Below are 26,324 nucleotides of genomic sequence, written 5' to 3'. Positions count from 1 at the left end.
AAGGCTACCATGTTTGGCAGTGTTTTTTGCAGTTTGAATTAAGAAATGCTGTAGCTTGTGCTACTTTAAAGGTGTAAGAACAAAGGTAGTGGTTAGGCCAAACATTCAGCTGGTTTGTTATTCTGCTTCCTTCTGTACTCGAATGCGAAGAGGTATGAAGAAATTGCAATTTCTTTAGTTGTAAGAGACAGCGAATAATTACATCTTCAGTCTCAGGTTGGTGTTTTCTCAGCATAACTCTGTGGGACCAATCTCCATAGAGAAAACATTTATTTGTACCCCATTTGGCTATCATTTGTCTGTTGCTTTCTCTCTGAGAATATTTCTCCCATTGCACCACGCCAACTTAGATTTTTGGAGCCTATTTCTGAAGAAACTTTATCAAATGTCTTTGTCATGTTAATTTTACTTCTATAAGAAAATGTTCAAGAAATTTGAAAGATCTAGAAGAGAGAGGACTGTAAAAATGTGTCAAACCAGAAGTTTGAGTATTCTCCACTGTATCAACAGAGTATTATATGTATTTCTTGTGTGTGTGTGTGTGTGTGTGTGTGTGTGTATGGATGAACAAACAGTACTTTTAGCATTTCTTGACAACTACTGCTACTTTTAAAAATCTGAATTTGATCATTGTAATTCAAGGAGCTACAGAGCTACTTTGGAGTCTAAGATCTGAACATCTTGTCTCTAAGGCAGCCGTCTGGCAGAAGTCTCCAGAACATTATTCTCAAGTATTATCAAATTTTTGAGTCAATGGAAAAAAAAAATAAAAATCCTTCCATAGGATGAATTCAGATTTACCCATTAGTTGATCTTTTTGCTTGTGCTTTATTGTATTTACATACTTAAGACTTCCTAATATTCTCAAATACTTTTCAGTTTGGAAGGGTTAGAAGATAATTAGGCATGAAAAAAATTCCTGTGCCTCCTTTCAATTATGTTATTGTTCCTTTTTGTGATTTTTTTTTTTTAAGGAATGTTGTTGTAAGGAGAAAGTAGATTTTCCTAAGGTAATATTATTATCTTAGAAGGTCTTCCAAGATAAACATTGTAAAATATTTGTTGTTTTGCTGAGCAAAAGATTCTGAATGAAGGAAGAAAGTTTTAAATTTTTCCAATTACCCAGAATACTCAGGACCAGGTGACTGGTCTGGTCTTCAACTTTATTTTCAAGAAGCTGATAGAAAACCTTAAAAGTTACTTTTTCTCCCTGCAAGATGACACATGGTAGCTATAACCCATGGTGTTAATCCTCTCAGAATATGATCAAAATGGGTTCATTCAGATCATTTGCCTTGAAGAGAAAGGGAAAGTTTGGAGATCACTAATGAGAAAGCATACATTTTTGTAAACTGAACAAGCTTTATGTAGCAAGTAGTGAGGGATACTAAACTCAGCAACCCTTAAACATAAGCCACCTTCTTAACAAATCCATTGGGTTCTGCATCTGTAATGTATGCCTGAAATCTTTGTGCTATTTACCTGAGTTAAATTCAGTAGTTAGTAGTGAAACCTGGAGAATACATGGAGTGAGAAGAGCCTAGAGGAAGGGAGAGTGCTGATAGCCCCTTTTCTGTGAGCTTGGCTTTGGGGCTTCTGGCTTCTAGCAAACCTTGACCTATGCTTTCCTTGACCTTGCTACAGAGGAAAGGGGGGAAACGCTGCTTCCTCCAGCTTCTGCTGTGAGAAAAATCAGTGAAGACAGTATATAAATTGGTAAAGATTCCAAGACTGGAAGAGAAGGGCTTTTTCTGGCACATAAAGGTAAATTTCTATATATTTAAATAGTTCACATTTCCCAAGAGAGTTCTTCAAGTCATATTTTACACATTGCATCTTTTAGTGAATGGTGTGATTTGTGATTGCTCTCTCTGTTTGAAACATGGGTCTCAATGCATTACACACCAATGGAACTTCACTGACAAGTATTTTTTACATTAAATAAGCTTGCTATTATGTGTTCTTTATGCAGTTTATAATAGATATTTTAAAAATTAAAAATTTGCAATAAATCCTAATCTTTGTTTTCTACGAGGTTTGTTTTGTTGTCATGAAGAAGTATGTTTGGAAAACTCTTGAGAAGCACCTTAGGAACCTGAGCAGCTAGATACAAAAATCTAGGGGTTCAACATTTTCCTACCATCCTGTTCAAGAATTTTTTTGTAAACAACACATAGTTGCATGTGGATTGTAAATTATTATGGGAGATAATTACGAAAGAAACAGCTTTCGTAATTATAGAGCCTACAGAGTATGTTTCAAACAGGGTGATTTTTAAATACTCATCACAAATTCTGAGATGCTGACTAATCACTCTAAGGTGAGTTGTCAAAGCTTACTTAAAATTGGAATACTGGAATGTAAATCATTCAACAAGAAAAACAAATTTTTTACAGTGATGGCCTGACTCACACATGTGTGACCTTGAAAAATGTATGTGTAATTTTGTTCCAGACATTAGACCCTTCAAAGTAGCAAGATTAAGTATATATGTAAGTGGTAGTGGGTTCAGTGGTGTATGGCTGTGTACACACTCCAAAAAATAGATTTGTTATCATTTTTTTCCTCTAATGCTTGTTTTCCTCTGGCTCTGGACTATAGTGCCCTCTTCCTCCTTCCTTTGCCCGCCAATAAAAATTAATGAACAGTGTTTTCTACTGCTACCAGTAATGTTTAATGATTTTAGAGGCGAGCAATTAATTTGTGGAAATTCTTCTGGTTTTTAGCACACAATTCACAGTATGAACATGTTAGGAGGAGGCAATGGGAATCTCTTAAGTAACAAATACGAATATATTTTTAAGACTTTATGTTGCTAATACATTCACAGAGCTTACAAACTGTAAAGTTGGTAACAATACAAATCTTTCATGTAGGTATTTTCCATCATTCATCTGTGTTTTGTTGCTTCTACACTTAGGAATGAACCTTAAACTGAGATATTTTAATTGGTTTGATTTGTTACAGACAGTTGTGTATATATTTCCTAGATGTTTCTTGGACTCAGGCAATAACTTAAATACAAAAACGTAAAAAATATATCAAAATTGACAGTCTTACATGAATATTTCTGTTGTATGCTCTGGCTGTGTTTTAACAACAATTTAGAAATATTTGATTGATTTTTATTTTTTTTCTTAGTATAATTTGCATTGATACTTGTGCAGCATATAACACGATAAAGGTATTGTACATGGCAGTCATTATACCACTTGGTATTTCTTTACAGCTGAAGATAAATCCTTAGCTCTCCATTTTTATTTGCCTTCCTTTTCAATATGGTATGCCTTGAATATTACTTCTGGTAAGCAATTCCAGCCAAAAAAAAAAATAAATCCATGTTACTAAGCACTACTTATCTGTGTTCATCACAGCAGCCCAAAGGACAGGGCTCTGAACTGGACAGGTAAACCTAATGGTATAAATTAATTTGAATTAACTTCCTCTTTTGCTCTGCTGCTCAGGTTTCCTTCACTCTCCACCAGCGGATGTCTAAGAAACCCAAACTTTTGACTTCCTTTCCAACATGGAAAATCACCAACAATTTTACAGAGCATAGTGATGTTATTGGTTGTTACTGCCTTGAGACAAAACACTGGAATAAGGGAGTTATTTCAATTTCTTAGTTAAAAGTCTTAGTGTAAATAGGAGTTACTCTGCCTAATGATGAGTTTAATATAGTCTATATTGAGCTCTATATCATGTTCTTTATGTCTCTTGTTCATAAAAGCTAAATAGCTGCAATAATTTGCTGAATGTGTGGTATGAATTTCTACATATATCTTCTGTATGTTGGTCACCTTATTCTGTTGTGGCCTTTGGGGAAGTATTTTGTCCTGAATAGTCAGGCTGGCTTCTAAGGCTGCTGAAGTGTGTTGAAGATGAGAAGCAATAGCCTCAAATTTTAAGCTGTGCTGGGTGGAGGGAGTGTTTAGATTGGTTATTAGGACATTTTTTTTCATCAAAAGGGTTGTCAAGAACTGGAAGAAGCTGCTCAGGGAAGTGGTTGAGTCAGCATCCCTGGTGGTATTTAAAAGAATGCAGATGTGGCACTTGGGGACACATTTTTATTGTGGACTTGACAGTACCTTAACTGTTGGACTCAATGATCTTAGAGGTTTACTCCAACCTGAATGACTCCATGATTCTGTAGATCGTGTGGCTAAGGAGAGCCTGCAGCTGCCTTTCATGAACAGCTGTTCATCTGATTCCCATTTGCAAGTGCAGTAGCTGCTCTGTTAATCGGTAGAAGAGCAGCCTAACAATCCCCAGTATTTTCTCTGTATGTGGGATGTTCAGGCAGGATGCCTGTCTGAAGGAAAAAAATCCTTCTCTTAAAATTGCTGTATCATTTAGAATAAGTAGATATGTAAATGCTACCAAGAGAACAAAACAGGTATTTGAATTGCTCTCTTTAGCAGACAAAAAAGAATATCTTGTTTTCCTCCTGTGCAAAGGAGCTTGCATGTTGATTAGAATCTTTTAGTACCTGTCATAATCCAAAACTTCACGTGGTAGTAATGTAATTTTTTTTTTTGAGAGATGCTGAGATGGCCGTAAAAATGATCAAGAATTGCTTTACGACTGTCTGGATTACTTAGTTTTGCACAGGATGTTTGCAGTGGGAGATAGCTGACAGGCAGCATTTTTAAGGTGGGAAGTTTATAACCATTTTTGACTCTTTGGCATGCTTGTGATAGTCTCGATAGACTTGAGATAGGGAGCTTTTAAATTTGAAACAGAGGCTTTGTCTTGCTGTCAGAATGATATATACCTATTTGTGGTATTTTCTCTCAAGAAAGCATTAAAACAAAATTCATAAGTAAGTTCAAACACAGGAGAGTTTGTTTGCTTTTTTGTTTGTTGTTGTTTTTAATTTTTTTTGGAATTTATAATTTTTAGCCTTATTTGGGGAGGTGGTTCTGAGAGAAGGACACTTGGGACAAAGGTTGCTTTCCTCAGAGTAGAGTGCTGCTCTTCTTTCTGCTGAAGCCTGAGAGAGGAATTCATTGATCAACACATTGAAAAATCCTTCAGCAAAACCGGGAGACCAAATTTGACATTGGGATGTATCTAAAGTTATTTGGTGAGGAAGAAGGAAACGGGGGAAAGATGCCAGGTAACAAACCATGACCTGCTAGACCTTATTTGAACACTAAGGATTTAGGGAGTGGGTTAGTTTTTTGTTTGTTGGGGGTTTTTATAGATTTTACCTTTTATTCAAGGAGTGTCATAACCTTTCCTTTGCATTTAGGTGGTCATCTTCCTTGACAATTGAGTTGATTTCAGCCAAAGGAAGAAAAGAATGAAAGAGATGGGTAAAAATGCTTAGGGTCAAAGGATACTGTAGCATTTCTCATGGTTAAATAGAAACTTGTGGGTCAGTGCATGTGGATGCATTCAGTACCATGTCAGAGTTTTAACTTGTCTTCTTTGAAAGATGAAATATTCACTATAACACAAATGCTTTGCTTATGTATTTAAAGTAAACTTGGGAAAATAAAAAGGTTATTTATGTGAAGGGAGGAGAAGTTTCAAATAAACAGTGCTTAATCGCTTAAATACTATGTTGCATGAGTCTGTCTTGCTCAGACAGATACTGTTTTCAAGTAAAACTGCATGTTGTATGTGTATATATTGACAGCCTTCCATGTCCTTGTTAATTACAAGATTTAAAAGGAAGTAGAACTGAATTTAAAGGTGTTTCAACAAAGGCTTGGAGCAGTGTGTTTTCAATCATTAGTCTTTGGGAAACAGGTGATTATACTGCTCATGTTTTTGTTTAAGAAATGTTTATCAAGTACCACTGCTTCTGTGCATCAGTACCAGATTGCCCGGTTACAATACATTTGCTGGCATCTGTCTATTTTATAATTAGGCATTAGGCTCACTGTACATGGAGTATCTGAAGGAGCCACTGCAAACGTGAGTGCAGCTAGTGTGTGTGTAACTGCAGAAACTTGTCTGTCCTTTGTGCTCCTATTATTTCTGGAGTCTAAGCTAAACAGACTAACTGCTGCTAAGAAGCTGTCAGGGGATGCATGTCAAACTCTAGGTGTATCATGCGATCAGACCAGTGCTGGGATACATAAGTCAGTGGTTGGAAGAGGGAAAAAAGTGGCCTTTTTCTCTCAACATTGTCTTTACACTGAATGGAACAGATGAGTTTCTGAATTATTCACAGTACTGAAGCTTATAATCGTCAGCAACGGTGGCAGCAGCAGACTATCAAGACAGGGTTGAGTATTTTGTTAAAATGCCTTATTCTGAAGCTCATCAAAGGATTCATTTCACAAAACAGTCTCTGGGAATTTGGGTATTTAAGATCTGTGGGAGAAACAGCATTTTCTTCAAAAGAATCGAGAAAGAGAATAGTTTCTTCTGAATTTTGTAAGGATCAGTGTTGAAATAAAGGTTAATATTAATCACAGCTCTTACGCAGTAATGGAACAAAGAACGTCCGTGATAAGGGTTTGCTGTTTCAGTGAGTAATCCCAATGACTTGATTAGTATTAGTAATAAAGCAGGCCTTTTGACCCATAATGTAATTACTAGATATACGAATTATCCATTTATCTAAACAAATGAATTAATATCCATAATAGCAAAATGAACTTGAAACAAAGATAGTAAGATTGTCTTCGTTATAACTGATACGCAGTGGAAGGTAATGCTTTTCTTGATGTCATGAATAGCTTCGCCTACCTAAAATGCAGCTTGTTTATGTTTTCCTCAAAATTGTTAGCTTCTAATGATAGTCTTTAAAATTTTTTTGTTTCAACAGGTCAAATTTAGTAACATATTCTCTAAAGTTTCTTCTCCTTTTTGAATTCTGTAATATTGATGCTTATCATTATAAAACTGGAAAGTAGGAACTTGGATGCAGTGTGTAATTATTATGCCATGATTTAGCATGTCATTAGAGTCCTGTTACACATCTCTCATCAGTCAGATGCTATTGCCCAAATGAGAGCTTGTGTGGCTGCATCCATTCTCACTGTTACTCTCTACTGCAAGATACTAAAGACAAAGGTGTTGCATATGGAAAAAGTAGGGGAAAAGCAGTGCAAAGGGACTGGAAAGTTAATGTCTACACTTCTCAGGAAACCAAGTTTTTAAAAATCTTCGAAAGCTTTTACAGTTCTCTCTTTGCTTTTAAAAACTGCTCCTTGCGGATGGAAAGTGTGCTTTGTAGATTCATTCTGAATCTTCCTAACTTGAAAGGCACATGCTATAGATAATGAACCGAGACTTTCCTAGTGGTCCAGTTAATATTTTAACATTGTTACATTCCATAGAATGTATAAAAACATACAAGTATCTATAATAATACACTTAAGAGTGTTAAACAGAACTTCCAAGTTCCTGCAATTTTTGTTCCTCTGGATCGTGAGGGTGGAAATAAAACTACAGGTGGGGAGGTGATTCCATGAAGTCACTGGCATTCTGTGCCTTTCACTGCAGAGAGCATGGTGTTCACAGTGGGTCTGGCATCTTGATGTTGGTCCACTGTCCACTTAGGGCTGTTTTTATAGGCTTTTTTGTAGCCTGCTTTATTTGCATCAGGCCCCAGTCTGGGTTTTAAGGTTTGCTTCAAAGCCTTCCCCAGCCTCAGGTGACGGAAAGGGCTCTTCCTGTTACCCAGTGACTATTTCTACAGGGTGGCAGACGTTCCCTCCGTGTTTTTGGGGTCAGGCCAGGCAATAATGGCTCAAGCACCTGGCAACTGTTAAAACCAGACAGGTGAAGACGAGCCCAGACAGCTCTTGAGACCTTGTGCTGTCCAGTCTGTGCAAAGCCTCTGGCCTTTCACCAGCATTGACAAGAATCCTATTTATTATTCTACTTCATATATAGAAATAAAATTAGATTAAAGCTTTCTGAAATCATGAGCATCTGTCTTGTATTTTCTGTCTGAGAGAACTGTGTCGGTCAACACTACCAAATGCACTCAAAACAGACTGACTGAAGTCATAGCTGTAGGTCAGAAACTTAATAAAATCTGGCTAAAAAGGTCCTTTTTTTAATGCTAAAGCAAAGAAGATAGAATAAGCTAATGCTGTACTGCCCATTTTCTCCAAACCCTATCAGATCCTTCCTTGTTGTTCCCCCAGCCTCAGAACCACCCTGTGTGCTGCACCAAGACCCAGCTTCAGCAAGAGAGGGGTGAGATTATCCATTGGGAGCTCAGGCCCATGAGGCTGCAGAGTGCCAAGATCCAGGGCATCATTTTGGATGAGTGTTTGAATGAGAACATTTCCAAAGGGGAGAGGAGGGAAGGGATAGCTATTACAGTAACTATTGTTCCTCATTTTGCTCTTTAAAATAACAGTTTTTCTTGTTTATTTTATTTCTTTTATTTTAAATAAGTTTTAAACTGAATTTCTTTTAAGCATTTGCCAAATCCAGTTTGTCTCATCTTTAGTCCATAGGGAGAACATAGACTCCCTCAAAAGCCTCACAAGTATTTTTTTTTCCTATGGTTGCATGAAGACCCAGATTCTAGAATTTTATCACCAGGATTCTGGCAAATGGTACTTTGTGACTCTGAACTATGTCTTGTTTGACGAAGCCAACCTGCTTCATGATTTATGGATAAGGCATTCAGAAATTCAGTTGAATTCAGAAATTGAGACTGACAGACCGCTTTCTAAGGAAACTGTATTGTGTCCTGTCTCAAGCATGGCACCGACTGAACTGGTCTGTGCAAGTGTTCAGGACTGATATCCTGGTGAGGTAAGGTAAGGTATTACCTCATTAGTTTCATATATTCTAGCTGTTACTGAATCACTGTGGCATGATCTCTAATTTCATAATTCTGCAGGACAGTGAGTGCTCTTAAATCAGAGTCATATACCAGCCTGTAATGGTTTTGCTGTTCATGCCATGTTTTTGTGAAAGGTAAATAAATGCTTTAAATAGGAGATGGAAGATTCAGAGTCACAGCAATGTTTTTGACTTGCTGATATACAGTGTTTCTCTGAAATCAGGCAGCAGCCCCTGATAAATCTAGCACCCTTGCCAAAAGCTTCTAATTTCTCCGTTAGGTACAGAGGAACATAGCCCTGAGGGAATAACAGGTAAGGAAATACAGAGCAATACATAATTATCAACATTTCAGTATTTTTAGTGATGCTGGGTTTGCTTCCATAATAAATTTTATTTTAGTTGACTAAATAGATAAAAGGAATTTTGAAGCAATTAATTTTATGTTTTTCTAGCTTCAAAGTCCAAAACCAACATAGAATTTTTCTCCTCAATGGTATTTTGCACATTTTACTAATGGCTTCGGAACCTAAATTTAAAAACTTATACACATTATTTTTTTGATGGGGAGGATCTCCTGTTATTCTTCAGGGGAGATAGAAGAGAGACTACTGAAAAACTTAACTTACATAGGTATAAGAACATTCCTGCTTTGTCTCTCCAATACTCCCTGGTGGTCTTGGTTTGGTCACTTTTACCATAAGTTTGTGAAGAGACAATTTATCAGCATTTTGGCGTTTTGGAATATGAAGCTGCTGAAAGCAAAGGGGAGTTAGATTAGGTACATACACTTATTTCCCAAGCTGTCTTGACTTAGGTTAGCTACATATAGTGGTTTTGTTGTTTTAGATTTCGGACAAGAATACTACTAGCAATACTTTCCCCATAGCATGTCTTTCATTGGTGGTTTTATTCATATATATATATAAAACAGCTATTTTTATATGTACGCATATAAATACACATTTCACTAGCTTTGTAATGTTCAATTAACATTTTTAAGCATTATGAGCTGCAAATGGGATAAGATCTGATGGTGTATGTCTAGTCATTCCACAGAGCTATAAAATGTCTCTTAACTTTCCAATCTCTCTTTTACCTTCTTTGCTGTAGTCTCCATGAGCATATTTCAAACTTTCTGTACAAGTCTGTCTTTCTCAGCTACAGCTGTGGTCTTTTTTCTGGGTTTTGTTTGCACTGCTTGCTGAATGTATTTAAGAATTCTCTGATTACATATACTTCTATTCAGTTATTTGGACACCCCAAATGACAAGAAGGAATATTAAGATTTCCTTTATGTCTCATGTTCCTCCATATGAAAGATAAACTCTCCCAGTACCTAGCAAAGAACACCTGTTAAATCTTTTTCTTTCTGAAGGTTGCTTCTTGGAAGCCTCAATTAACTTCAACACAAAAATTGTATTGCTAACCCTATGTGGCAGCTCAGTGCAGCACTACCAGGCAGTCTGGGTATGAATCGAAGGTGTGGAGTAGCACATTCATTGTTCCCAGCTGAATGAGCCCTCCCCGGAAGATGAGTATGTCCAGAAATGATAGCTGAGCAGTCTGAACCCCTTCATTCACCCTGCTGGGTGTGCTCATCCTTTCACCTGGGTGCGTTAAGAGCCTATGATATTAATCAGAAAGGCTCCAGTCTCAGAGCTTATCTACATCAGTGGTTTTAAAAGTGCACTCTTCTGTCAGCATCGCTGCATCTGCACAATAGATTTTGCTAGCTTAAGCTATGACTTCTAGTAAATTCAATTCTGCTGCCAGAATTTTATAGAACAGATCAGATCTCTAAGTACTGCATTTTTAAGCATGTTCTTGAGCTGTGCAAATACAGAGACAAAACTTTGATGCCACCAAGTTCAGGTGCAAATGTAAGGGGTTTCCTTCTTTTTCTAATGCCTGCATTTCTTCAGTCCTGGACCACCCCTCAGGATCAATTCTAAAAGTTTTCTGAATTCTTCTGAACATAGCTAATGTAGTTTAAGAACTTCACCTTGGATTTCCTTCTTACTTTTCTAGAGTTCTTCAGTTTAGGAGGGACGTAAGCCCCTCAACTGCATTGTGTAGATCAAGACAGTTTCTAGACTCTATCTTCTCATGCATCTCATGCCCTCTTTTTATTCCCATAGAATTATCTCAAGTATCTAGACAATTCAACAAAAAGTTAATGCTTGGAAGTACCTATACTGGAACTGCTGTTATTGTCCTTAAATATAGAATAAGAAAATCACAAATAGTTTCATTTTAAGTATAAGACCATTAAAAAAATGGATGTTCCACTTTATGTTTCATATTGAAAAGGAATTAGAAATATTTGAAACAGGATACAAATTAAATTACCTGCTCATCCACCCATGTAGTCAATAAGGACTTGTCTGTGGCATCTTGACTGTCCTTGTAGGAAAGATTCTCTTCCTTCTTCTGCTTGTGCCTTCTGTGTCCTGTAAATGAATGGAAGCCTCCAGTATTCCTGGCTTTGTCTTGAACCTCTGCTCGCTAAACTTTCTTGATAAGAGATACAATTGCATATTGCTTAGTTCTGGTGTGACTAAGCTATGGAACTGCTCTACAGACTCCTATTGGATCTAAAAGGATTTGGTTGTTAATTGAGTAATATTTTCATTTTTCAGTTACAGTTAATTGTCCATGTGTTTGTAGACTAAATTTTCATTTATGTTGTTAACGATAGACATGGCCCATTCTTTAAACGTCACCTTCATATCTGCTGCTGAAGTAAATTGTTACTTTAATTAGAAGGATTTTTAATCAATGTGTGTACTGAGAAGTTCTGAGTATTACATGAAGTGGTAATTTAAAGGATTTAAAGAAGCAACTTCCTCCAAAAGCATAATATGCAGGTGCTCAGTACTTCCTGTAGAAGCTTGTGCTTGTTTTGCAAAACTGGAATCATTTGGCAGTGAAGCATATTTTAAAGTTGAGACTTGGTTCTGTGACATGTGAGTGCAGGTGCTGTCACTGGGCTCTTCAGCAGCAGGTCAGCTTCATCTCCACAGCTGAAATTTGGCAGGATGTGGAAGCACAGCCAGGTGCCTTACAGATACCTCACCAGGGTGAGAGAAGGGCAGCAGGAGGTAGTCCTTTGTCCTAGTTCCCCAGCTTCCTGAAGGAGGTTTTGCATTACTAAGGGTTAATTGTTCTTTAAGTAGTTATGAGAGAGGATCTTGGTTGGCAGTCAGGTAGGGTCATGTTAGAGTAGGTTGTGTGGACACTTCCAGAGAGCACTGTGGTCCTTTGAACACAATTGCTAATTACTGTGGGAAATTTTTTGTCTCACATAGCTAGCCAAAGAACTTATTTTAAAAATGCATTATTCTTTTGTTTGCCCTAATCAAAGTCTTAGTTCTGTTGAAACTGGACACAAAATCTGGGAGGTAAGAGTGGAATGGGGTGATTACAGGACAAAAAGTTTTTGTCTGACCTTTAAGGTAAGGGTAAAAATCTGATGCAATGAAAGGGATGCTTTGAAAGAGAGTTAGAACAGGGATTACAGAAAGGAAGAGATCCAGCAGGGCAAACAACCTCCAGCCTTTACTGTCTGCTGATGTTGGATTGTGCTAAAGAAGAGAGAATTAGAGGTTGTGACAAGAGGACACAGCTTGTGCAGAGAGGGAAGCAGGAACCTGGGGAGTATAGAGGAACACATGACAGCTGATACCATCTGAATAGATGGGATAGTTAAATACAGTAGTAGGCATTGCTAACGTGAACATAATCAAGTTAAACAGTGCTTTTCTGCATCTTATGGCAGCAATTGTAAATAATTTTTTACACTACTGCATTAGGAGTAGTAAGTGAATGTTGTGACAATATGAATGTAGAGTACTTGTTTCTGTGGGAATTTTTCATTATGTTTGGGAATTTTCTTGTTTGTTTCTGTGTGGTTTTGATTTGTTGCTATTTGAGAAAGTCAGAGGGGCAAGGGGATAATTTTGAAGAAAACAGAGTTCTTGAGCATTAAAACAATTGTCAGTATGCCTTGAAAATCTTACTAGTCATTCTTCATAGAGATGAGTCACTAAGTAATTCTCCAGGTTACCAGGCTACAAGAGTATCCTCATCATAATGACACTGGGACTTAAAAATCTGGTTACCTGCCATATCGTAAGGAAAAATCTTATGAATGTCTCCTGTTCATGTGGAATTTCAGTTTTCACTATGAGAAGCTGTACTTGGAAACCTCAGCTGATGCTGCATGTGTATCGTATCCTATGTCATGCAACCACAGCAGTAGCTTCAGCAACTGCACTTAACTATATTTTTTCTTCCCTCTCCCGCGTGTCCTCAATGACATCCTTGTTACAGTTTCCTCAGGTCCTCCTTTCATTTCCAGACACCTTCACAGTAATATTTTCAGCTCAGCCTTGTGACTGTATGCCCAGCTCTTGCATGTCACATGTAATATACTTCATTTCCCTTATAGTGACTTGAGAGGTGTGTTGTTTTTGAAACCTCACTACTGTCAAATTGTTTGAAATTAACTCTGAGTTGTTGAAGGGGGACTTGAATGATGGACAGCCTGTTCGGATAGTGAAGCTGACATACTGATAGCTTTGTTCTCCAAACAGAAGTGCAGAAATGACTATGCTGTGCTCCCTGCTTGGAGACTTGTAGCACCTTTGCTGCTGTTCATGGTTTGTTATATGTTGTTCTTCTCAAATTCTCCATCCCACTTACTTTAATTTAAAAAATCCCTAGAATTGCTGTAGATTTGTTCCACAACAAAATAGGACTCTGTGGAAGAGCTCTGAGCATGTGCAAAAGAAGATTTGGGAGACGTGATTCAAGAAGGAATTATACTTGCGTACATTAGGATACCATTTAGATAGGTTGAGTAAAAACACAGTGATGGGAAAAGAGTGTGCAAAAGATGAGAAGGGAAGGAGATGATGGCATAAAGGATGAATTTCAAGTTTAAAGGAGTAGAGGGAAGTACTTGGGCCTTTTTAGTTGCTGCTGAGTAATGAATTGCCCAGTGCTGACTCTACAAGTTTATTACTTTGTGCTGAAGTAAATGAGTCACAAAGTTCTTCCCTTCTTAAGTTTGCTTTGTTCTCTTTCTCCACTTATTTTTTCTCTTACATTATTTTCTCTTGCTAGGTTTGCTGTGTCTCTTGTCTTCCCCAGTGGTGCCATAATGAGTGCTACTGAGTGCTTCTCTCTCCACATTATGTCCTGAGATTGTTTTGCTATTAATTTTTTCTTCATACTGCAGCATTTCTGCTCTGTTGACTTCCTTTCCCTCTGTCTTTTCATCACATATTCTCACCCTTCTTTTTACTAAAGGAGCACACCATATTATTATACTCTTTTGATCTTCATGTTCCCTTTCTCACTTAGCTTTTTCAGCCCTTTGAGATAAAACACTTTTTATATGAATTCTCCAAATTAGAGGTAGATGCTTCTGCTCAAAATCAGGGTTCATGACAGCTCCTGCAAACCATTCTCCTAAAGGAGGAACAGAAACTGTCAGTGTAACCCTGTACCGTGCTCCTCTGAAGAGTCTGTTCCAGCTGGTTCAATGTCTCAGCCCTCCCTCCTTGCAGGCTATGGGTTTTCTGCAGAGCCTGCTTGGTGACTGAATAACCAGCACAGCCCCAGGCTGCATCTGTGTGGCCAGGTTGGGGTTATTTTCAGTTTTGTGTTAAGGTTTGTAGCCTTGCTGTGGAGGGGCTTCTGGCATGCAGAAATAGCTGTAGCTCCATCTCAACTGCTGCTGTATGGTCCTCATACCCTCCCAAGAAAATGCAATCCTGAGAAGTGCTCCCTTGGTTCCATCATTACATTACATCTTTCTGCCCATGTGAGGGAAAGCATGAGGTGTTCTTTCCCTCTTTCCCTCAACTCCCAAGGATTTCAATTTTAAGTAATGGCGCCAATATTGCTGTACAAACGTCAGTCTCTGTGACTGACCAGGATGCTGCAGAGTTTATCTGGCTGATTTTCCTGACTCTTATTGCAAGAAACTTCTGTACTGAACATTTATTTATTGTTTATTCTGTCTCTAATGTAGTTAAGATTTTTAGATAAACTATCTAAAGTATCTTTTATATTGACATTACATCCTGTTGTGATGGTGGATATAAGTCTTCTGTTCCCCTGATGCAGAAAAATGCAAAATAATTTTTACTTGACTAATTACACTTATTTTGCATGTGTGTTTTTGTTAGGGTTTTTTTGCTGGGATTTTTTGTTTGTTTGATTTAATTTGATTCTAAAATAAAAGATTAGTTAATGAGTTAAGGAGGCTTCTTCTAAATTTTAGTATGTGAGCTGTCTGAAAAGCCATCTGTTTCTCACTCCCCCTTAGGAAGGCTGGCTTGGGATGTATTCCCTCTAATTTCTACGCTGGAAGACAGACTTTTTATATTAAGAAGTGAGTTTCTAGATATGATGACCTGAAATGTCCATGTATTAAGAGTCATCAGTTTGACTAATGGCACACCATGGCTACAGATCATCCTAAGCACCTCTTCAAAGTGTCATTTTTCCAGCTCAGTTGATTTCTGACATATCTCACTTTATCAGCCATTGGAGTGGAAATTTCATCACTCTTTTATGCTTTTTGAGTTTTTCTTAGTATTTGTTTGTAATAGGTTTTATGGGTGATTAGTTGTGCGAATTGTGAAGTTTTTTTTTGTGGACAGAAGATTTTCTTAATTTTTGCATATTTACCTAAGCTTTTTAATCTACTTGTTAACATGTATCAGTTTAATTTTGCTTTGTTCTTCTGCTATTAAGAGGCTGTTAAATATTATACCTGGTGCAATTTGTAACTACTGCAATATTTACATTAGTTTTACCTGGTCAACAATTACAGATAGAAAGGAAATTATTATTATTAAATAAAAATAATGGCACTTGCAGACATGTATCTATCGAACAGCACTACTTAGATGCTATTTTCAGCAGCTGTTGTCAACACTGAGAATAGGCACTGTCTTAGCTCACAGCCTGTAAAATCCTCTGCTCTTACTCAAGACAGAAGTTCAAGCCTGCTTCTTCTCCTAGAAATCTCAGGGTTCTTGTACTGCTTGTGTTTATCTAGAATCATGAAAGCAGATTTGGTCCCCATCTAAGTGTTCAGATTGTGCTTTCACCTAGGAGTCGATGTGGAAGGATCAATGATTCTTTGTAATAATGGTAATAAGAAAAACAACAATAATTCAATAGTAATGTAGGTTTATGCAGCTAGGAATACTATGATTCTTTGGAATGCCTAAGTTTTTAGATTTAGATGTTGGGAGGGAAGTTTGTGATATGTAATATGTAAGTTCCTTCCCTGTCTCAGTTTTGCTGGCCTTGGGAGGGAAGAAGGGCTCTGCTCCAACAGCATGCTGCTTTCCTTGCTGCTGCTTCCCCTTGAGACTGAGGAGGAGAGATTTCCTTTGTGCTTCCTTTTATTTCAAACTGTCTTACTGTACCCCTGGAACAGAGAAATGTACAAATTTTATCTTTCCATTTCTGAACATTTTTTATTCCAGCTCTGTATATATTAATGACTCTCATTATTCTTAGAACTAATTCCAGTTTTGCTTTGTATGTTTGGAGATGTCTAAAATGGTTATAGATGTTGAAAGGGACTATAGTAGATCCATAAATCAACCCAAAGAGTGACATCATCTTTTCTATTCAATTATCTTGTCATTTTGGCACCAAACATGTTTTATTTCTTACCTGTTTATTATTTCATGCTTCTGTAGATCTTTAGATATCAAAGGACATAAAATACAGAGGTATATTAGAATCACAGGCACATTGATGTTCATTGAATCATGTTTAATGCTGGGAGAAGTTTCTTCAAGTGAGAGGTGGGGAGAGAGCACTGTGTACCTTAGGCATGATTGCCATCCTGCTGCCAAACTGCAACAACCCTTTGAGAGCTCAGAGTTCAAGGTGTTGAATGAAATGCAATAATTTTCCAGAACATTTTAAATGCCTGCAGGCATGCTAAAGTTGTACCCGGGTCTTTTGAATAACACTTTGCCTTTTTGCATCTTACCAATTAAAAAATGTCTGTAGTACTTTTCTGTGTTGCAATGTAGAATTTAAGTATCAAGTGGTTTTTATTGAAAAAGTTAAGTAACTGTGATTTATTTGGTGGTTTTAGTTTTTTTTCCACTACATTGACTTTATTTCATGTTGCAATAAGAGAAACTGATGAAAGTCTTTCCTGGTAAGTTTTAAATGCAGTGTAAGACATCAGTCAACTTTGTGTGTGAGACATCAGTCATTGAAGCTCCTGTGGTAGCTTTGACACTCATGTGTGAATATGCCTTGTGCTCTGTTTTAGTGTTTACACTTGGTGTCTCTACAACACTTAAAGTAAAAGAAGAAATTTTGATTGTTTATTTGTTTTAATTATTAATTGCACATAACTTATCAACTTGGTAATAAATGTTGTGCTAAAGGGGTTAATAATGATGCCAGAGGTCTACAATGTAGCCTGACACATAAGGGAATGAACTCTTTGATCCCAATGACCTTTTCACAACAAGAATTATTTCTCTGCTTCTCCTTCTTTCCTTCTAAGTTAAGTTGAAAGAAATATTTAGGTGTTAATTTTAAAGTGGGCATCTCTTGGTTTCAAGTTGTTTTTAAAATTTGGAGTGAGACTGGAAAAGTAGATTCTGAGTCTGCAGTCAGCTAAGCCGTGTAGAGAGCTGGGCTGAGCATGACTGTATGAGAGCTGACATGTCAGCCATGTGATCAGTGAACACCCCCCTGTGAAATTCAGCCAGGAGCCCCCAGCACTGGAGAGATCACTGAAGAGGTCATGGGAGACCCCAATGCCCAGTGACACAGATGAGCATAGTCAGTATTTATACTTTCAAAAATATTAAACAGAAGCTTGAAGTAGTGGAATGCACCAATGAAAATTTTTTTTATTATTTTCTGCAGTTCATGCCGGCTGTTTGACATTAGCATTGCAATATAACGCACGCAGCAGTCTACAGCACGGCTGAACTGACATCCTTTTGTGAGTGTGTTAGTAGTTCAATAGCTCTGTAAATATTGCTCTATGAAAATTACTTCATTTAGTTGGGGTGAAGTAACCTGATAGACCATAAATATTGACATATGGGCAAAAATTCCTTGCAGATGAAGGCAAGTGTTTTATGATACATCACAAAATAAATTTCATTCTCTTTGGTTTAAGATTTTAATCTCATTTTATAAATTAGTTGCTGTGCATTTGGCTATCCTCGCCAAGACCCTGAGATGCAACTTTAATGTTATATGAAACAGAAGAAAAGAAAAAAAGGAAGTATGATGAAATTTGTGCAGCAGTGGTTCATTTAAATCTGTGAAGATTTGAATGGAAATCTTGTTAGTATTTTAGTAGTGATCTTTCAAAGAAAGGAGCTGAGTAGATGTAGTAAACAACAGTTTGGTTTTTCATTAAAATAATTTTCTCAATAATTGAAAATACTTCTCTCATTTGGGTGTGAGAATTGTTTTCTAGGGAAAAAGAAGGGGTGATGCATAATAGGACAAGTAAAGATCTAGTAAAGCCATCTGCAAGTCTCCTTTTGTCACTGCTGACTTACCCTACTTAAACATTAATTCTGATATTCATTTCTGTGTTCTGCAAATGTATTTGTGTTCTCCCTTTCTGCTTGTTGTCGAATCTCAGTAAAGAACATTTATTTATGGACACATCTTTAAGAAAGCTTTTATTCTGTCTTCTTTTAAATATGTGTATTAATTCACTGATTAAATAAATTCAAAGACACAAGCCTGATGATGTTGTTTCCTAAGATTTGCTGAGAGATACTATTAATTTTTTTTGAGTTAAAGGCTGCTGAAAATAAACAGGTGATTTGTATAATGCTAGATTCAAAAAGACCACATTCTTAAAACCTAAAAGGTTTGTTTTGTTGTTACTTTAGTTTTTTTTTCAAAACTGCCCACAAATAATCCAGTAGTCCTCATTATTCTGGCAGGATAATCACTGCTGAAGTGTCTCCATAAAGCGGTGCTGTTAAACAGCTTGCATTTTTTTAACCTTTTCATTCTTTGCCTAGAGAGGCAATAGATAATCCAGAGAAATGCTTTTTGAAGTTTTATTGAATTCATTGACTTCCGTGGGAAGCAGATCAGTACTTCTTCATGCTACAGCATAGATTAAATCTTTGAGGATTTTAGCTTGGTATTGTGCAAGTAAGAGTTTGGGTTGTTGGTTTGGCTTTTGTTGTGCTTTTTTGTTCTTGTTGTTTTGGCTTTTTTTTGGTTTTGGGTTTTTTTTTTTGACATTACAGAGGATTTTGGAAACTTGGATAGAAATAAGAATTATTTCTTCTTTGATGGTGGATAGTGCGTGTCAGTTTTCCCATGGTGCAGTTGAGAGACACTAGGAATTAGTGGCCCTTTAAAGTCTTGACATGCTTAGATGAAAGGGGAGATAGGCTTTATACACCACTAAAGAATTCCCATATGTACTTTTTAATAATTATGTTTAAAAATCACAATTCACTTTAGTATTAATAAAACCCAGAGTTTATAATATGTCTAGTAAACTGATTTTTCCTGGAAAGGACTTGCATTTATTAGTAAGTCAAATGTTATAAAATCTGAGTGTTTCATATAAGCTAGAAAGGTGTGCTACCTGGGCATGTAAACAGTCATAAATTTAATAAACTGTTGTGTTTTAAAAACTTTTTTTTTAAATCATGTAAAAAATTTCAGTTAACCACTTAAAATTTGGAAGTATAAAAGTAGAAGATTGTTTTCTTAAATGGAAGGCTGTGGAGCTTTATCCTTGAGTCTAAACTGAGCTTCACAGAGGCCAAGAAATGCAAAAAACTTTTTGGAAAATTGTGAAACAAAATGATAAAGGACTGGCTCTTGTTCACAAACTTGAATTATGGCTCTGTAGTAAAGTAAATACTCTCTAGAAACATTTTAAAGAGTGACTAATTAGTTTGACATTAAGTGTTTAAATAAGTGAAGAGTTATAAAGCAACCTTATTTTTGCTGAAAAGAGTGCAAATGGAGTTTGCTGTTGCTTTGTGATGTGTTGCTGTGTGATATGCTTATGCTTTCTCAGATGTTTAAAGATAAAAATTATATTCTTAACTTTATTTTAGCACTTTTCTTTAAAAAACAAAAGCAAAATTTCCAAGCTTTCTTTCTGTCAGAAATGTAGATATTTTGGTTGAGAGTAGAAATGAAACTGAGACATCTTGTTTTGAAAACTGAGGAGTCTTGTTTTGAAAAATATGTGAATAAAATATTATAGCAAAATAAATAGTAATAGAAATGTTATTCTTACTGTAATATTCCATAAAAACTTGAGGTGGAAAAAAACTATTGCTGACTGTCATTTACAAATCAAATGTTTTCTTGCCTTCTAGCACAGCTTACATAAAATATACTGGCTTGGATAAACCTTTCTGCACATCACCTCTGTTCTTTATGTAGCTTGCAGTGAAATTATGTGTACATGTTCTCTGATGAGAATGATTTTCTTAGAATAGAAATTACAATAAAAATTATAGAAGCCTAAAAGTATACAAAAAGGTATAAAACCCCAAAAATTAAAACCACAAGTTTCCAAGAAGCAGAAGAAAGATGTATTTACTATTGAAGCATGTTGGTTTCTCAGAAAAAGAAAAAAACAGCTTAACTACAGATAGACCTTAGGGAACTAACATATTCCTGAAGATGAAAAACTACTATTTTCTGCTGCAATCACTCTCTGCTTTTGATCTTTTAACCTGTTGTATAAAAATGAGTCATATTGTGTTGATGTTTTTCACAAGAATTTTTTTGCTAATGTTTTAGATCTGGGTAGCTCATGCATGGAACTTTGGCAAGTCATACAGAAGTGCTTCTGAAACCCATTGCTGAGCAGATCTTTCTTTCTGTTCCAGGCAGTTAGGGATCAATTGCAGCAATTAGAGATCATTGTAACATATCAGTGGTTGTCTTTCTAATTTTATTATAGGTGAATGTAAGCTGAATGTAGAGAAGACTTCCAAATAAGCTGGACTGATGTGCGCAGAGAAGGAATGAAGTATGGATGTGAAGGAACGTAGGCCTTATTGCTCCCTAACAAAGAGCCGACGGGACAAGGAACGTCGCTATACAAATTCTTCTGCAGAAAATGAGGAATGCAGAGTGCCTACTCAGAAGTCTTACAGCTCCAGTGAAACCTTGAAAGCTTTTGATCATGATTCCTCTAGGTTGCTGTATGGAAACCGGGTAAAAGATTTGGTCCACAGAGAAGCAGATGAGTATACCAGACAAGGTAGGCAAGATGTTTGACTTCAGGATGTATGACTCATTAGTTCCAAGGCATTCTTGCTGCAGAAGAGTTACTTTGCCAGTTTCATCAGTTTTGGTAATACTCTACACACATAGTACACTTCCCTCGTATCTCCATAAATGTTTTACAGAGATGGGGAAGCATTGTGTACCATCTTTGGAATAAATAACATATGATGGACAGGAAGTAAATGGCCTGTGTTGGGCAGTGGGTCAGTGACAATATTGCAGAATCAATTGTGAAGCATTCAGGCCTTACAATTTAAAAATAGACCCCCCCAATTATTTGGCTCATTAATTAATAGGTTGCCCAAAAGTTTGCCATTCCAGTATAGCTAAAACTGTAAATAATCTAAAAATTAATAAAAAGTAAATAAATACAAGTGTTCCATGAAGGCCAAGCCCTACAAATAGATTTGTGGAAATATAGTATGTATGGATGAGCATACAAATAATTTGTTAGCTCAGTACTTTTATATTTTAGCTTAAAAAGGCAGTAGCAGAGTGCTGCTCAGTGATTAAGGTAAATTAGTTCACAATTTGTGCATTTGGGTGTGTTAGATGATTTTTTTAGTGGTTATCTCTAATATATAACCAGATGGTAATAGGTTGCTAAAGCTCACTGTTGAGTTTTTGAGATCAGGACTGCAGTGACATGAGAAGTCTCAATATCCATCAAGATGCTCAAAACTTCACTAAATGTAGTTCCTTTGCACCTTAGTGCAGCTGACTGTGCTTGAGCAGAAGGCTTGGACTACATGATCTCAAGAGATCCTTTTAGATTTCAGGGATTCTGAGTGAATGAACTCAGCAACAATTATGGTTCAGCACTTAAGCATCACTTTTGGATTCAAAACTGTAGGGTCTGGAATTGATACTTCTACATTTCCACAACTAGGCTACATAATGTAAAGAGAAAAAAAAAAAGTTATGAAATGTGTAGAGTACAGAAGCCCAGCTATCTAAAAGGATAAAGCTCTAGGCCAAGAGCTGTATGAACCTATGACTCAGTTTTCTGTTTGAAGCTATCTCCTATTTTATGCGGAAACAGAAGTAGATTTAGAAATCGTATTTCTGGTGAGACAGTCCTTAGTTTTAATTTTAGAATATCTAAATCATTTTCTCCATTGATGTTTTTTCTCTGTTCCATTTAGAATAACTTTACATTAAAATTAGAGCTGGGCAGATGGTGTTGACTTCTTTGCCGACTAATGTTTGCAAGGGAAATAAAAATATTTCTCTTATGCACATGTAACTGAGGCTTGCTGCTACTCTACTTTCTGCTGTTTGTTTTTGGTTTCTGTGATGTGTTGAAACTTCAGGTTATCACTGTTTTCTAGTTTTTAAGTCATTAGCCACCTTGAAATCATTACTTTAATGAGGTAAAATCAAGAGGAAGTTTTCTAACACCTGTACTGTAGGCACTGTCTTAGTACTACAGTACTAAGTACTGTAGTAGGGATGGAATTATGTCAGAATAGGCACCATTTATTTAATGAATTAATAAACTGTTGCATGACTAGAATATTATTCTTTTTTAAATAGCAATAACAAACTGGAAGAAGTTATGTGGTCTGGCATGTCACATATGATGGTGCACTGGGACTTTATTTTTATTCCTTTTCACTTTCTTCAGAAAAACACACAGTATTTAGCTAATACCTATTGCCCAATATGCAATAAATTGCCTGTCTACAGACCTAAAATGGCAGTCTAGGATGCATAATGCCCTCTTCAACTTTCAGTGGTCTCAGCCCTGTCTTCTGTGCCCATTTAATTTTCCTCATTACTCTTTCAATACTTTTTGTATGGCTTATTGGCTTCCTATACTGCAGACTGGTTTTGCCCCTTTGGGGACTACCTGCAGGTTTGATAGGGTGAGGTAATAATAAAGGGCTTGTTTTAGGCAATATATTCCTTTGATTCATCTTTGACTGAGAATTTACAGCTTCTGGCATTGGAAGGATTTTGTGGAAAAGGTCCTCAAGGTCATTTCAAAGATTTTTAAATAATATATAAAAGATGTTTCCCGTGCGTTATTTTTTTCCCCTCTGCCTAGAAATAGTATTAGATATGTGGCTTTGTTGGCAGTGTAATTGACAGCCTCCTAATTCAACAAGAAATTATTCTGTAAATAAAAAAGGCAACCTTTAATAAATACATTAAATTGGGAATTAATTAAAAAAATTAATCATGACCAGTGTTGCACTTTTTGCCATGTGTAGAACAACAATATGAAATTTCCAGTGTCAGCTGGAAAGTTACTGGAACAGTTATGCAAGATTCTCAAGTATCTTAAATGTGAAGGAATTAAAATTATAAGATCATAGACTCTTCTGAGTTGGAAGAGACCCATCAGGATCACTGAGTTCAACTCCTCACCTTGTGGAGGACACCCCAAGAGTCACACTGTGTGCTTGAGAGTCTTGTCCAAATGCTTCTTGAGCTCTGTCAGGCTGGTGCTGTGACCACTTCCCTGGAAGCCTGTTCCAGCGCCCAATCACCCTCAGGGTGAAAAACCTTTCCCTAATATCCAGCCTCAACCTCCTCTGACACAGCTTCAGGCCATTCCCGTGGGTCCTGTCACTGATCACCACAGAGAAGAGATCAGTGCCTGACCCTGCACTTTCCCTCATGAGGATGTTGAAGACCACAAGGAGGCCTCCCCTCAGTCTCCTCCAGGCTGAACGGGCACAGTGACCTCAGCCTTCCCCTCAAGCCCTTCAACATCGTCACTGGCCTCCTCTGGATGCTCTCCAGCAGTTTAATGTCTTTTTTACATTGTGATGCCCAGAACTGTCCCCAGCAGTTCTGGACATCTGTCCCCAGCAGTCTCTGAGCCCAGACCTCAAGGTGAGGTCACCCCAGTGCAGAGCAGGGTGGGACAATTCCCTCCCTTGCCTGGCTGGCCATGCTGGGCCTGATGAAGGACATGGTTGGCCAGGGCACTGCTGAGTCACATTTAAAATGTCTGTATGTTTTTTATGCCTGATATTTTAGGGTAAATCCCTGGAAAGCTTTCTGCTAGTGAATGAGAACTGTCATGTCTCTTCTTCCTGGGTTGTTTCAGTACCCGTTTATATGCTTTCTATTTCCCAAAATCCAGTGGTAGGAATTTAGAATATTGCTGTTAGAGACAGGTGTGCTTTATTTTGTGGTAGCTTTATTCCATGAGATATTTTCTTGTGGAGAGGAGATTGTCCAACTGTCTGTTCCAGTCTAATGATATTTTTCCAGATGAGCTGAATTTCTGTTGCTTTAGATTAATTACATAAATAGAAATATGATCCCCAAAATATATGTTATCATTATAATTCTCAAAACATCATTTAAAACATACTGTAAAGTATTTGAACATGAAATTGTTGTATAACTGGAGACTATCTTGTTACTTTTGAAACCCAACTGACAGGACTAGAAGAGCAAGTAAGCTGTTTTAGGAAATTGGAACTCCATCTAGTAATAAATGTTAACTGCTTCCAGTTAACATCCATGAGCGATAAGACCAGTCTCCTCTTTTTCTCAAGCCCCTTCACCTGTTGCAAAGATGGTTGTATTTTAAAAATTTCAGATGATGAATAATTAGCCTACTATTTTTAGAACTTTTAATTAGTTATATATTTTCTCTTTGTTTATAAACCTCACAGGACAACCATGTAAGTGGAGGCCATGAGCCTTTTTTTTCTTAAAAGTAATTTCAAGAAAGACACTCAAGTTTGTATTAATCTTTGAGAAGATACCTAATCTCATGCTTGACAATGGCTGAAGCTCCATGAAAAATTGTTTTCTTTCAATTTTTGATATTTTCTTTCAAGTTTTGATATCATAGTCTCCTGTGTTATGGAAGAAGATGACACCTGTTTTCACATACTTTGAAGTATCCAGCTATACAGAGTAGCCTGATTTCAATGTTCTTTTCTGTTTGATTTAAATGTACTTCTCTAATTGAATTCAGCAACCTAAATGCTTGTAGTTAGACAGGGGCCATTGGTGAGGAGTTGAAACTAGATAATTTTTAAGGTCCCTTCCAAGCCAAACCATTCTGTGACTGATTCTATGATTGTGTATTGCATTACACCCAAGTCTCTTGCTCAATTCAAGATTAAAGTTGACAGTATAAAGTTGAATTTCTCTGTTGTACAGAGAGAAGTTCCTGTGTTTAGAAATTTTATATCACTTCCTGTATGAAGTGATATTAAGTATGTAGGAGACTGCTATGCAAAAAATATCTGAAAGCGTGGCATGACTACAGTGTGGGTTGGAAGGACAGTATAAATACAGAAAATAGGCAGTATTTTTAAAATTGCATTGGAAAAAGAATTGAAGTAATATTTTAACAATATTAATATAATTGAAAAGAGATCATATATCAAACCTGGACTCACCATAACTGAAAGAAATTTGTATTAATTTAGTAAGAAAAACACAGGCATTCAAAAGCTGTTTTATTTACCATTGGATGCATGCTAAAGGGAAGAGTGGACTATTAAATATCTCTCAAGTAGTCATTGTTCCACTCCAAAGACTTTTGTAATAGCAGAACAGTGCTGTAGTGGCCCTACAGAGAGATCCATGTATCATGTCAGTGAGATTTTGCACAGGGACAGAAGCTGACCCACAAGCACGGGTGGCAGAAATCAGTGCAGATTTGTGCATGTTCATATTTTCTTACAAAATCATCAAGCACTGTTTGCAAACTGTGTAAATTGGAAAACTGAGCTGTGGGACACCTTTTTCTATTAGAAGACCTGAGGAGGTAGTGCAGATTTTGTTAAATTTTTACTTTCTGGAAATTTTGAGTCAAATATGATTTAAACTGTGGGTAAAGTTACTTGGTCTTTTTAGATGGCAGTGAGAATGACTTGATTGTGTTTATCAATCAGAACAGTTCACTGTCAGCCAAGTCTCAAGATCAATTTCATTTCATTGCAGGAGAAACCATTCCTATGCACACTTTTGCGTCTTTACTCTTCTGGAATACTTAAGTGCCTAAATTAGATTAAATGCCCTAATACCTCCTTGAAGCTGCTAGCAGAGAGGGTGAATGTACCAAATAAGTAAAGAAAACTAATTCCTTTCTTTCACAGTATGCTGGACAACTCATACCTGGGTGCTAAAAAGTAATGCCATGTGCAGTATGTTACAGTGTGTGGATCTATCGCAGCTATTGTTCAGCTGCTATTCCCATGAAAATTAGATTTAGGTGCTAGAAAAATATCACCATTCAGCAAAAGAGGGACCTGAAACAGTGATTTATA

At 36.8% G+C, this 26,324-nt stretch overlaps 1 protein-coding gene across 16 annotated transcripts in view; it reads left to right on the top strand.

Annotated features, from left to right (window-relative positions):
- The window catches only part of TENM3 (teneurin transmembrane protein 3), a 594,796-nt gene that overhangs the window by 258,751 nt on the left and 309,721 nt on the right, over window positions 1-26,324 (top strand). For 15 of the 16 annotated variants that reach the window (XM_088056014.1, XM_088056017.1, XM_088056013.1 and 12 more), the window contains one exon: window positions 20,747-21,049. In XM_088056014.1, coding sequence (XP_087912140.1) covers window positions 20,818-21,049 — 232 coding nt within the window. In that variant the 5' untranslated portion in view covers window positions 20,747-20,817. Of the gene's footprint in view, window positions 1-1,644; window positions 1,765-20,746; window positions 21,050-26,324 lie in introns of all 16 variants that reach the window. The other variant, XM_088056018.1, reaches the window with a different exon arrangement.

This window comes from Pseudopodoces humilis, chromosome 6 (genome assembly GCF_049639895.1).
Source record: "Pseudopodoces humilis isolate 2021_Gansu_Grassland_sample_001 chromosome 6, ASM4963989v1, whole genome shotgun sequence".
In the NCBI taxonomy this organism is placed as follows: Eukaryota; Metazoa; Chordata; class Aves; order Passeriformes; family Paridae; genus Pseudopodoces; species Pseudopodoces humilis.
The sequence above is the reverse complement of the archived record's forward strand: the minus strand, read 5'-3'. Positions and strand labels throughout refer to the sequence as shown.